The sequence below is a fragment of the Myotis davidii genome, unplaced genomic scaffold (assembly GCF_000327345.1).
Source record: "Myotis davidii unplaced genomic scaffold, ASM32734v1 scaffold478, whole genome shotgun sequence".
Classification (NCBI taxonomy): domain Eukaryota; kingdom Metazoa; phylum Chordata; class Mammalia; order Chiroptera; family Vespertilionidae; genus Myotis; species Myotis davidii.
Genome location: NW_006289570.1, coordinates 1,536,770 through 1,549,957, shown reverse-complemented (window position 1 = coordinate 1,549,957; position 13,188 = coordinate 1,536,770). Strand labels below are relative to the sequence as shown.

The window sequence follows — 13,188 nt, the reverse complement described above, 5'->3', positions numbered from 1 at the left end:
ACCTGGAATGAGGGATTCTGCCCAAGGGGGTGAGGGAAAGGGCAGAAAGACTCCAGGGGCAAACCCTCTCCCCACCAGAGCGGAGACCCTCCCCAAGGCCTCTCAGAACTGGAGTGGAACCCACAGGTGAGGACCGAGATCATCAGAGCTGGCAGGAACCTGGGGGACAATGGGGTCCACGCCTCTTGGTTTACAGGGGAGCTCTGATGAAGCCATTCTTCAGCACCAGGTGGCCTGCTTAACTGTCCAAGGAGACCTCAGAACCATCAGCGACACTCTAGCCCAGAGAGGAGGTGCCATTTGACACGGCCCCCCAGGAAATCACCAAGTAAGCCATTTCCGCACTGCAAGGGCAAGGTTGAACCAGAGCACCCATGAGAAGATGGGAAAATAAACATCAATAAACCTCCCTCATTTGGGGAGGGCAGGCTAACAACCCCAAAAGATCTTTAGTTTTTAGATGAAGAAGCCAGCTCAGAAAATCTCAAGGTTAAAGAAACAATGTTTAATGCAGATCAAGTTCAAATGCTATGCCACCCCATGCAAAAATAATTCAGCTTGGCATCTCTGGGAAAAGATCAAAACCACGTCCTGGCATCTCACCCACAGGAACACTTCTGTGTATTTTTATCCTGGGCCCTTTAACAGAGGCTGTGTTTCCTCTATTGGCCTCCTGTGCCATCTCCAGGAGGGCCTGTCCAGCTCAAAACAGGACCCCTGCACACCTCTTCTCTCACCGAGTGAGCAGAACTCAAACACAGCCAGGGGTCCAGGGCCTGAAGCATCGCAGGTGCGGAGGGTCTGTGCTAGGGAGACTGTGGACCTGGGCCCGTCCAGCCTCCACCACTGGCCAGCTGTGACAGCGTCCCCATGGGAACCAGTGTGCAGCTTCCAGACTGGCGACTTGTTGGTGCACAAGGTCCAGTCCCTGACAGAATCATTCTCATGATCTGAGCATCTAAACCCTAAATGAAAACAGCAGGGACTCAATGTTTTGGCCTCTTCCTCATTCTCATCCCCCGTGGTCAACAACAGGGATAGATGGGAACCAGAATTTAGTCCAATTGGATGGACAAGCTATCATTTAGTCCTCGCCACAGGAGCATTCTCACCCCCAACCTGAGGACTTGACTGAGACCGAGAAAGGCTGAATGACTTGTCCAAGGTCACACAACCAGGAGAGAGGCCCAGCTGGGACTTGAACCGGGTGGTGGGACCCCAGGCTGAGCTGTCTTCATCCTCCATAGCAAACTCTTCCCTTGATAAATGGGGATGTTGAGGCCCAGAGAGGCCAAGAAAGTTCCCCAAGGTCATGGCCAATTGGTAACAGCTGAGGCTGGGTCACAGAAAAGAATCATTTTTTGCTGGATTCTTGGGAGAACCTTACAGGAATAAGGTGTGAGGGCAGGGGGAGAAAAATTTAGGCCAGAACAAGGGAGTTAAGTCCCATGGATGAGGAGCCCTGAGTGAGAGAGCCACACCCAGCTGGTGTAGTTCAGTGGTTGAACATAAACCTATGATCCAGGAGGTCACAATTCAATTCCCAGTTATGGCATATGCCTGGGTTGCTGGCTTGATCCCCAGTGTGGGACCTGTAGGAGGCAGCCAATCAATGAATCTCTCTCATCATTGATGTTTCTATCTCTCTCTTCCTCTCTGAAATAAAAAAAAATATATTTTGGGGGGGGAAAAAAGCGAGGGGGCTTAGGAGGAGAAGCCTGAGACCCCAAAGATTCCAGCACCCATGCCGCCCCTGGGTGTCCAGGTGACAATGATGAGGAACATGACTCACTTATTTTGCTTCTTCTCAAGCTCGTGGTTTCGGCTTTGCTGGTTCTCCAGCAGGAAGCGGGTGTCCTCCAGGTCACAGGTCAGCCGGTGGCACTTCCTCTTCAGTTGGTGCGCAGTCTTCTTGGCCCCCTCGTACGCACTCTGCAGCTCCCCGAGCTGTGGGAGTAACAGAATGAACCACCCCGCTCACTTTGAGCAGCTGCTATAATGGGGAGAGAACAGGGAATGGAGGCAGAGACCCTGTCTCGACTACTCTCTCTCTACTTGTCTCCCGAGCCTCAGTTTGCCCAGAGGTAGAATGGGGCAATTCCTTTCATCCCTTGGGGTGGCTTTTTCTGTTTCTCAGTAATCCTCCTGCCAACACTCCCACGGATCCTTTGCATGCCTTGCCTCGACCTCGCAGCCCTTGAAGGCTGTATAACTCAGACCCCATCCGCTGGCATAACCTTGGGAGCTATGCGAGCCAGGAAGCAGTCAAAACGGCGCACGGAGAAAATCTAACCGGAAAACCCCACAGATGGACTCAAAGGTTAGACCAACAAAGAGCACTTTAGACGGCCGGCTCACACGGCAACGCACACGCCGGTGCCGACACAGAAGCCAACAGCTCTTGCGTCTTCCTGCAGGAAACACCCTCCCAAATGTCCTAGTTTAGATCTGGGAGAGAAGACAGCTCAGGACGCTCGCTTTGAAGAAATGGCCTCATTAAAGTATTGCTTTAAATAAGCAAAACGCTGAGTTAATGAAGCCTGTAATTCTAAATTCAGTATTTGACGGCAAATGGGATGTTTTCTTATATTCGGCTGCCCGGGAAAGGTTGCAGTATTATTACTTTTTAATGTAGCATGACTACCCCCTTGCCTTGGGGATACTGACCCGGCTTTATAATTCCTTATTAGAGAACGGGGCTGTTGCCCTGCCGGGTGTCCTTCTGTGTTTCTACAGCTCAGGATGCCTCCTGGAGGACCGCAAGGCAATGTCCGGGTTGCATGCGAAGAGCAAAACCATCACCACCATGGAGGATAATGAGGCTCGCCGCCATTGCTTATCAACTGTATGTGGCCTGACCCTGGCCCACCTCTGCAAGGTGATCTCATGACACCTTTCTCCCACAGCAAGGAGATGCATGTAATTAAAGGGCAGGCAAAGGCCTCAGCTCTCATGGTGGCTACCTCTAATGGGGAGACCAAGAAACAAAGCAGATAATTACAATACAATGTGATGAGGCTGCTATTTGGAGAGACAATTCAGGGGCATCCAAGCCTATCTGCACCAGGGAAGGCTTTCTTGAGGGAGTGACCTTTAAGCTGAGATCTTAAAGATATTGGAGATATTGAGGTAAGGGATGGAAAAGGTGCTCTAGGAAGAGGAAACAGTAGATGCAAAGGCTCAAAGATGAGAAAGAATAACGTACTTTTTGGAGGGAGAACAAAACAGTGCAGTGGAACAGCATAGAGAGCCCAGAAACAGAGCCACTAAATATAGTCAAAGGAGCAATGGCGATACAATGGGAAAAAGACAGTCTTTCAACATCTGGTGTCAGAACAACTGGACATCCACATGCAAAGAAATAAATCTAGATACAGGCCTTACAGCCTTCACAAATACTAACTAGAGTGGATTACAGGTCTCAATGTCAAATGCAAAGCTGTAAAACTTCTAGAAGATAACACAGAAGAAAACCTAGATAACACTGGGTTGCGCAATGGCTTTTTAGGTGTGACACCAAAAGTAGGATCCATGAAAGAATTGACAAGCTGAAATTCATTAAAATTAAAAATTCCTGCTCTGTGATAGACAAGACACAGACTGGATGACATTCTGGAAAAGGCAAAACTATGGAGACAGTAAAAAGATCAGTCGTAGCCAGGGGTTAAGAGAGAGGAATGAATGGTGGAACACAGGGGAATTTCAAGGCAGTGAAACTATTTTTTATGAAACTACAATGGTGAATACATGTCATTACATACTGGCCCAAACCCAAAGTATATACACCACCAAGAGGGAACCCTAATGTAAACTATGGAGTTCGGATGATGATGATGACATGCCATGCAGGTCCATTAAATGTAACAAATGCACCTCTGGTGGGGGATGTTGATAGTAGGGGAGAGTACATGTGAAATTCGTACCTTCCTCTCAGTTTTGCTGTGAATCAAACACCGAGTGTGGTGCTGAAGCTGGCTTATACCAACCTATGAGAGCTGATTCTGCACGTCTCTTCCCAATTCTACATTCAGTGACAACACAATGTTAACGTGAAATCAGCCATGGTGGGAGAATTTACACCACAGACATTGGCCACTGGCAAATGCTATACATTAGAAGCTTGTTTGCTTATTTTCAGAGAACTGATTTACCAGCATACCACTGGGTAAAGTATAGACTGGTTAGAATACAGATTCAGGGTGGAGACAATGCAAGATAGGCAAAGAGGCTCAACTATCATTACATTCCTAAGGGCAAACTGCACTTCTCAAATGTCAGAAATGCAGAGGACACAAGTCCAGAGCAATCATGGTACATGCTGATATTACGGCAGCCAGGTGGAAGACAGGGGAGGTGGATAGATCCAGAAATATCCCTAAGGTAACAGGCTGTGTTGGAATGCTGGACAGAGACACAAGGCAAGGCCTTGAGGGCAAAGTGGGAAGTTGGGAGTAAAGACCCTGGTATTAACTCAGGACGCTCCAAGAGCTGCACCTCAGCAAGAAGGGTGATGAACATTCCACCCACCAGCCTGGAAGGTGATCAGAAAGCTTCCTGCCACTCTGGCTGTGGGTGGAGGAGAAAGTATTCGGTAAGAAATCAAAACCCCAGGTCTGGACCTCATGTGCGTTTAGCCCTCAAACTGACACTGCACAGGTTGCAAAATTCTGAAACTGAGAATTTAGTGTAATCTCAGGAGCTGCTTCAGAAGGCAGTGCAGCTAGGCTTCTTTTAAAGGAACACGTGCACAATCCTGTAAGCAAGACTCTCCTGAATCAATACAAAGCTTTAAAAATGAAAAATAAGATCAACTCACAACAACAACAAAGGACAGCTAAACACACACACACACACACACAGTTAGCATGAGTCAGAAGGAAAAAAATAGAACATTCCACAGTGCAGACCGCCTGGGGCTACTCTGGTGGGTGTACAGAACACGTGGAAAGATGAGCTCACAATCAAAAATTGTGAGATGCACAAGGGAGCAACCCACCATGAGAGTCAGCATCACCGTGAGAACAGAACACTCTGAAAGAGGCTCTGAAAAGTCCTTTGGCTGCAGTGTGGCAGGCGGCTGCGGGGAGAGGCTGGAGGTAAGGGGACCAGTTCGGAGGCGGCTGGGCTGGTCCAGATGAGAGATGGAGGTGGCAAGATTAGAGGCGATGGGAATGGATAGAATTTGACGATGATAACAGAATATTACAATCATTTTACTGATGAGAAATCTGAGGCTCAAGATGTCATTTCCGCAAGGGCAAGGCAGAAATGAGACTTGACATCGTGAGTGAACGTTCATGCTCTTTATCACACAGAGGATTCTTTCCCAGAGCAGAACACCGCAGGCAGAGAAAATGCTTTCCATATCCCACAGTGACCAGCATCTGTATTAACAGTGAAAGTGGGAAGACACGAGGGGTCGGTGGCCTCATTCTCCCTGCCCACCTGGAGTCGTGGAGGTGAGAGCCCGCCCACTCTCTGATGCCTTTGGGATGCAGACTATCTGCTCCCTCTTACCTGCTGCTCCAGCTCCTTCCTGGACGTCAGCTCTGCGTCCAGCCTCTCCTCGAACTGCTGTAGGCGCTTTCTGAGGAACCCGTTCTCCATCTGAGCACAGTCGAAGCGCATTTGCCACTCGTCCGCTGTTTAACAGAGTCAGGGAGGCCGGGTGGAAGGCTAGGTGAGTGGGGGTGGTTTGTGTCCACTTGCTTAGCTCGTTGTAGGCAATTTCACAGTGTGAACAGAGTTCCTGAGGCCTGACCTGGGACCTCCAGTTAGGAAATCTTGCTCTAAGTCCAAACTTAAAAAGCAAACAAACAAAAATACATGCTTCCTCTAGGCAGCCTGTGCTGACCACTTCCAGGTGCCTAATGTCATTGAACCCTCACTATTCTAAGCTGTTGTTTTATACGATACAATTTCTCCACACATGCACACATACCTTTCTTTAAAAAAAAATCCCAGGATAGGGGAGATGTTTCAGTCATTTGCGGATCCCCAGGACCCTCTGGAAGAGCTCCCTACATACACGAGGGTCCCATGTTGATGCAAGTTCACCAACTGGGACTGTCCAACTGGACAACTGGCCAGTGGTTTACCTGACCTCCCCATGGACTCTGCAAGTTTCTTGAAAGCAGGACCCAACTACAATTCTAAAGTGTCCAGCTCAGTGCTGGGCGCATGCCCTAAAAAGTTCCCTTTAAATACCCCATCGCACACGGAGGAAAACAAAGATGCTTTCAATCATCTCTGCTCAGGCTCGGTCCGTGGCGGAGGCTGTGGTGGCACTGCGGTGATGCCAGGCAAGTGTTTTATGGCTTCCTCCAACTTCCCTACGTTTCAGAAATGCTCTGTAATGAGTATGTATGACTTTCATAACGAAAAACAAAATATTTGTGGGCTGGCTTCCTGGAAATGAGCACACAGAGCTGAGAGCCCATATAACATCGTGACTAATGGGCTTATGAGCTAAGCACATCTCCCCTCTCATAGACGCCCATCTCTCTCCACAGGAAAACAAACTGGGGTGGGGGTACCATTTAGACATTAATCACAGCCAGGGTGGAAATGCAGCCAGCGCTCCCCTGGGGAAAGCGTGCTGTCCCCATTGCGGGTTCTGTGCAAACGCCTCCGCCACGCCCAGCGTGTTCCCCACCTAGTTCGGTCTCCATATCAGAGAATCTCAAACTCCTGAGTATTAACCTCTCTGGTAAGTGCCTGCCCTGAGGGCAGCCGGGATGAGAGGAGAGCAAGAGTGGAGGAGAAAGCATTGCCTCTTCTCACCGCCTCCAGCCTCCGTTCCCTAGTGTCCCTGACGTTTTTAGGGCATAAACTCTCTAGGGGCATGGAAGGAATGATGTCAGCGTTTTATAAAGCGACAGACTCACTGGGCACCCTTCTCATCTCACTCACTCAGACGGGGGAGAGGAGCTGACAGAGATGTCACCAAGCCCATCCAACCATGGCATGTGAGACTCTGGGCAGCTGAGTCAGGCGGCGCCCCCAGGAGTTCCTGGCTCTGCTGAGCACATCTGTCCTGGGGCGATTCGGGGTCCTCTCACCTGCTCTGCTATCGCTCAGCAACTGCTGAGCGCCTGACACTGCTTTTAAATGGGGGGAGAAGTACCTTCTGCCCCACAGGTTGGGACCACAGATAACGATCCCACTATTAGTTCAAATAGTAATGATGATCAAGTAACTAACAGCTATCCAGCACACGGCTAAACACTATTAGTCATCTAAGACTACGTGCATTTGAAAATGGAAAAAAAAATACAAGACACAACTTCTATGCCCAGAGCCACTCATCTAATAAGAGATAGAATCTAGATTTAAATCCAGAAGTGCCGTTTCATAGATGCCACTTTTAACCACTGAAATGCCTTCCTCAAAATTTATATGAAAAGTATTCACATATATAGAAAGGGGCCTTGCCGTAGAGCCACTATTTATTTAAAACGCTACTTGCATTATTACTAAAGGGCACCTGCCACATGGAGGGTCATTATTTGGGATATTGTTGGGTTACCTGTTTAATGTCTGCCTGGCCCACTAAGCTGTAAGCGCCAAGAGGGCCAGGTGAGTTTGCTCTGTCAGAGTCTCCACCCCTAACGCAGTATCTAGTGCAGCGGTTCTCAACCTGTGGGTCGCGACCCCTTTGGCGGTGGAACAACCCTTTCACGGGGGTTGACTAAGACCATCCTGCATATCAGATATTTACATGACGATTCATAACAGTAACAACATGACAGTTATGAAGTAGCAACGAAAATAATTTTATGGTTGGGTCACAACATGAGGAACTGTATTTAAAGGGCCAGAAGGTTGAGAACCACTGGTAGTGCAAAGTAAGTCCTTCACGTGTATGAATGAATGGACGGATGGATGGATGAAATAAAAGGACAGCTTTGCCACTAGCATCTACTTGCAAGGGCTCCAACCTGCTCACCTCCTCCAGTGTGACTCCTCTCCAAGTCATTCAACTGGATTTTCTGCTGGGCTTCTTGCAGCTGCTTCTCTACTTCTCCCAGATTCTGCTGGACTTGCTCGCACTTGTCCTGGAAGAAAAGCCTCAAGGGTTCCCACTGCGGCTGGACAGAGACCTGGGCTGGCCAACACACCCATGGCACCTCCCTCACCAGAAGGGCCATCCCCTGCACAGTCCTCACCATGGAGCCTCCACAGCAGGGACCACCCCATCCTCACCCAGGGCACCTCCAAGGCCAAACCACAATAAGATCCAAATGTCCTCCAGGACCTCAAGCATGAGAGCATGTCTTACTTAGGCTTCCTGTTCCCAGGTGTGAGCACAGGGGGACAGGCCCATGCACTCCCAGCCAGCCTGTACACGCGCGCGCGCACGCACGCGCGCACACGCGCACACACACACACACCTCTGACACCCATGACCACTCACCTTCAGCTCCTGAACCTCCCGGAAGGCCCGCAGCCGCTCGGCCCGCTCGCTCTCCAGCACCTGGCAGGCCACGTCCCCTTTGAAGCGCTCGTCGGCAAGTTCTGTGGTCAAGTCAGCAATCTGGAGTGAAGAGGGTTAGAGCGGTGTCACTCGGGGGGGGCCGCCCACACTTCTCCCCCCACACCCACTCCACAGAACTTAGAAACAAAGCAAAAAGGAGGCTTAAGGGGAGCGTTTTAAAATCACACAACAAATAAGTGGCAGAGCTGGGACTTGAACCCAGATCCAAGTAATTGGCACCAGTTAGTGAAAGGGAAGTGCTCCCAGGATGCTTTTGGCTGGCTGTGGATCAGGACTTCCTTTTGCTATTCCTTACCTGGCTGTCTTTAATTATTCTGTGGTCAAGTCAGCAATCTGGAGTGAAGAGGGTTAGAGCGGTGTCACTCGGGGGGGGCCGCCCACACTTCTCCCCCCACACCCACTCCACAGAACTTAGAAACAAAGCAAAAAGGAGGCTTAAGGGGAGCGTTTTAAAATCACACAACAAATAAGTGGCAGAGCTGGGACTTGAACCCAGATCCAAGTAATTGGCACCAGTTAGTGAAAGGGAAGTGCTCCCAGGATGCTTTTGGCTGGCTGTGGATCAGGACTTCCTTTTGCTATTCCTTACCCGGCTGTCTTTAATTATTATTATTATTGTTATCATTATTATTATTATTACCCTGCTCTCTTTAAAGTGTTCTGGGGAAACACTTGCATTGCAATGATCTGGGATGGTTGCTAAAATGCAAATTCCAGGATTCTTGTATCCCCCAAACCAATTTATCTGCAGTGGGACCCAGGGATCTGAACTTCAACACATCCAGGGTGATTCTTAAGCACAACAAAGTTTGAGAATTATCACCATATAAACTGCTAGGCTCTCCTCCCAATCCTGCCTCCCCTGGGCTTCAGGCGGGTTAGTTTTGCGTATGGGCACCCTGACGTGTTGGAGCTGGACAGGGGTCACTTGCAATGGGCCAGTGCGATCCAGGAACGCGCCAGATCACACTCCTAACCCCACCCCTCGTCCCTGCGATCAGCATTGATCTCAAATACCAGGACTGTGTTCTCTCCTCCTCAGTCAATTAGTGTGAAATCTAATTTGTACTAATCGGCCTGAGCAAAGGGAGCACAAAATTAATTTAATGCATTAATTTTGTGTTCCACAAACCCCAGTCTGGAGCCCAGAGGACAATTAGTCTTTTCAAACTGGAGGAAATGACAGGTGCTCTTCACAGAGGCAAGTAGCCCCTGACCGTCCCCGGTCCCCACAAATCCTCCTCTTCCCACATTTAAGGGCCCAAGGGCTTTGTCCTTGAGGGGAGGGGTGGGCCCAGAACTATTGGGCAAATGCAAAAGGAACACCCGTGTAACAAGGGGGAGAGCCTGGCTGGCAAACCCCCAAGGGTCCTTGCAGATCACTCAAGGACCAATTAACTGGAAATTATTCTAAAATCTCCCTGCATCCCTTGGCCAAAGGGAACCTGTGCAGACCCCCAGCGGAAGGGAAGCCCCATCCCCGCCAACCTGAGAAACTTGAAAACCCTCCTCCAAGAAGCCCTCCCTGACCCTACTCCCAGTTTGGGTAGATGCTCCTCCCCTCTCACAGCCTGTCTGGAGTCGGCCAGACCTGGGTTCAAATCCCAGATCTGCCACTCAAAAGCTGTGATATTGGACAAATCGTTTTATCTCTCTGAGCTTCTCTTTCCTCATCTAAATGTGGGGGTACTAACACTTTCCTCACAGTCTGATTTGAAGGTAAATCTAGATAATGTGGGTAAAGGATGGATCATAGCACCTGGCACAGACACAGTGCTCATTAAATGTTACTTTATTAAATTCGGCATTATCCCATTCATTCATTCAATTGGCACTGAATGCTTTGAGAGGCAAAGTAATGGCTAAGATGTATCATTATCTTCAAGGAACTCAAGTCTGCTGCGGGGAGCTTGGTAAGAATTCAAATACATATTAGTAATAGTGGTGATGCGTGAAGGCTTGAAATTTGTAGTAACTACTTTATATGCACCCCCTCACCACGATCTTAGGGAGGAGAATTCATAACTGGTACTGTCACCGTTTTACTAATGACCCAGAGGCTCGCGGACCGGGAGAATTTTCCCACAATCCCACAGCAATAGGTGCAAAGCCAGCTGTCCTGATTGACTGTCCACTGCTTCACCAGATACGCCAGCTCAGGTCGCCCATAGTGCCCATACCTGACCTGGCACAGTTCCCCACTCCTTTGTTCATGTTGCGAGGTAGGTAGGAAAGAGATCATGGCTCTAATGTTTATATGGGGAAACTGAGGCACACAGAAGGAACAATCCATTGTGGTCATCTGTGAACACACCCACAGGTTATGGCCATAGAACCTCCATGGCCTGTCTGCTGGAAACACACCCTCCCAGCAGTGAAGGCCCAAGAGGCCCTGGCACCTTGAGTCAGACAGGAAACCAGGTGTCTCACTCCCCCGGGGACTAGGGAGCACCACATCTGTCCCCACAGAGGCGCAGGGCTGTGGCTGAGCCCGGGGCTGCGAGTCAGAAGACCTGGGAGACGATCTAGGCTCAGGAACCACTGGGCCCCGTGACCCTAGCACGACCCTCCCTACCGTGGAAATAAGCTCTAGCTACACTCCTGACCGCCAGGACCACACCTCCTCAGTGCTGTGCAAGTGAACTTTCCCACCGACATCTGCAGCCCCTGCTGGACCTGCTGGATTCGCCCAGCAATTCCTCACCAAAAAGGGCCACGGCTCAGACTGAGGGCAGGCGCTGGACTGCACGGGCCTCAGTCTTCTGCCATAAATACGCTCCTGGGTAACACCTAAAATCTCTTCCAGGGAGAGAAGAAGACGCCTCCCTCATACATCCTCAGGAGCTCCCGCAGCCTTGGAGGTGCTTCCTGCAAGAAGACCGGCGCTTTCCTGAGAAAATCACAAGCCCCGCTCCGCACCGAGGCCGGCTGTGCGCGCCTGAGGAATATTTATCGCCAGCCTCTCCTCATCTCCTCTCTGCTCCTTTGCAAATGAAGCACTTAAATCATTTTGCAATAATGTTGTTTTTTAATAAGCCTAGTCTAACGGAGTTTCCAATGATGAGGCACAACATGCTTCGGGGAAGTTTCTATTGACTGTTTGCCCTCCTACTGAGACCAGGGGATGGGGCGCAGAGCCTGTGAACGGGGTCGGGGTGCCCTCATGACACATGGCCCTTCAGGGGTGTCTGCTCCCCAGCTAACAGAAAGTTGCCAAAAGAAAACAGAACCCCATGCACGAAGGACATACCTTTCATCTGTTCTCTAGTCTAGTGTTTCTCAAAGTGTGGTCCGCGGACCAGCAGGCTCAGCAGCACATAAGGGCTTAGGAATGGAGAAGGCCCAGGGAGGAATGGAGAAGGCCCAGGGCCTCCCACACCCACTCACTCAGGATCTCAAAGGCGGGGGTCCAGCAATCTATATTCTAATACGTCCTTCAGGGGGTTCTGGTCCACTTTCAAGTATGGGAACCACGGCTCTAATGCAGCCAGACACCCCTCCCCAGAACCCCCCCTCGCCCACCCTCCCACCACTGCACCGCATTGGGAACAGCTCAGGGCTTGTTAAAGAAGCAGGGAAGGACCCCTCCACTACAATTCCCTCCTGGATCTTGGGAGGTGGGGAAGCTACAGGGTTAACAGTGATTCTGAAGCTCTTGAAAGTGCCAAAGCAACCAGCATAAATCAACGGTAGCTTTTAGGAGGGGAGGGGAGGGAAGGGAACCACATCCCTTTCTTCAAATAAAATGCTACTCAGGCCTCCACACACTACATTTCGCCAAATCTGAGCTGCCATTGATTATAAGATGCACGATTACAGAACCTCAGAAAAGAAAGTGCTGCCAATTTTTGGTGTAATATTCCACTGATTTTTAAGAAGCATCCCAATTCCAGAGATGTATAGAGATGGAAATAATGTGCATTTGAGAATCAATAAAATATAGACTAAAACCAAAAAAGTGCATCTACTGTCATTGATGCAGGTTTGGGGGTTCTGGAGCCCTTTGATCTCTTCCTTGCCTGTCGGCAGTTTTGAAGAGATGGGGGCTTCAAAAAATACAACTTCAAATGACTGCATCAAAAACATCTAGCCACGGAATGGAAAAAAGAGATCTGGACTGCATCTATCCAACAACTGAACTTGTATCCACAAGATATAAAGAACTGCTACAAATCAATTAGAAAAACAGCAGAAAAGACTTGAAAGATCACTTTGCCAAAGAAGACAGCCAGAAAGTTGCAAATTAAAATCACAATGTGGCACTACTGAGCAGTGTGTGTGTGTGTGTGTGTGTGTGTGTGTGTGTGTGAAAAGGCAGACACCACCAAGTGCCGGTAAGGATATGAAGCAACTGGAACTCTCACCTGTTGCTGTGGGCATGTAAACTGATACAAACACTTTAGCAAACTGCCTGGCAATATCTATTAAAACTGAACATAGAAATAACTTAAAACCCAGCAATTCTACTCCTAGGTCTATTCCCAGCAGAAAGGTACAACAGGGGCGTCAAAAGGCAGGTGCAAGAATGTTCTCAGCAGGCTTATTCATCATAGTTCAAAACTGGCAACAACCAAATGTTCATTTCCTTTACATGTTACTTCCAAATAGTCAAATGTATCACTTACCCCTGAGATTTGTGCTTTTTTGAATTGTTTACGATTAAAGAATTCCCTTTGGAGCCAGATGACATG

The 13,188-nt window shown here is 49.2% G+C and overlaps 1 protein-coding gene across 1 annotated transcript in view; it reads right to left on the bottom strand.

The window, feature by feature from the left end:
• Positions 1-13,188, bottom strand: part of MYO18B (myosin XVIIIB) — a 200,197-nt gene that overhangs the window by 121,878 nt on the left and 65,131 nt on the right. Inside the window, exons 26-29 of the mRNA XM_015562824.1 lie at positions 8,417-8,536; positions 7,949-8,057; positions 5,518-5,642; positions 1,793-1,947 (exon numbers count right to left, since the gene is read on the bottom strand). Coding sequence (XP_015418310.1) covers positions 1,793-1,947; positions 5,518-5,642; positions 7,949-8,057; positions 8,417-8,536 — 509 coding nt within the window. The remainder of the gene's footprint in view (positions 1-1,792; positions 1,948-5,517; positions 5,643-7,948; positions 8,058-8,416; positions 8,537-13,188) is intronic.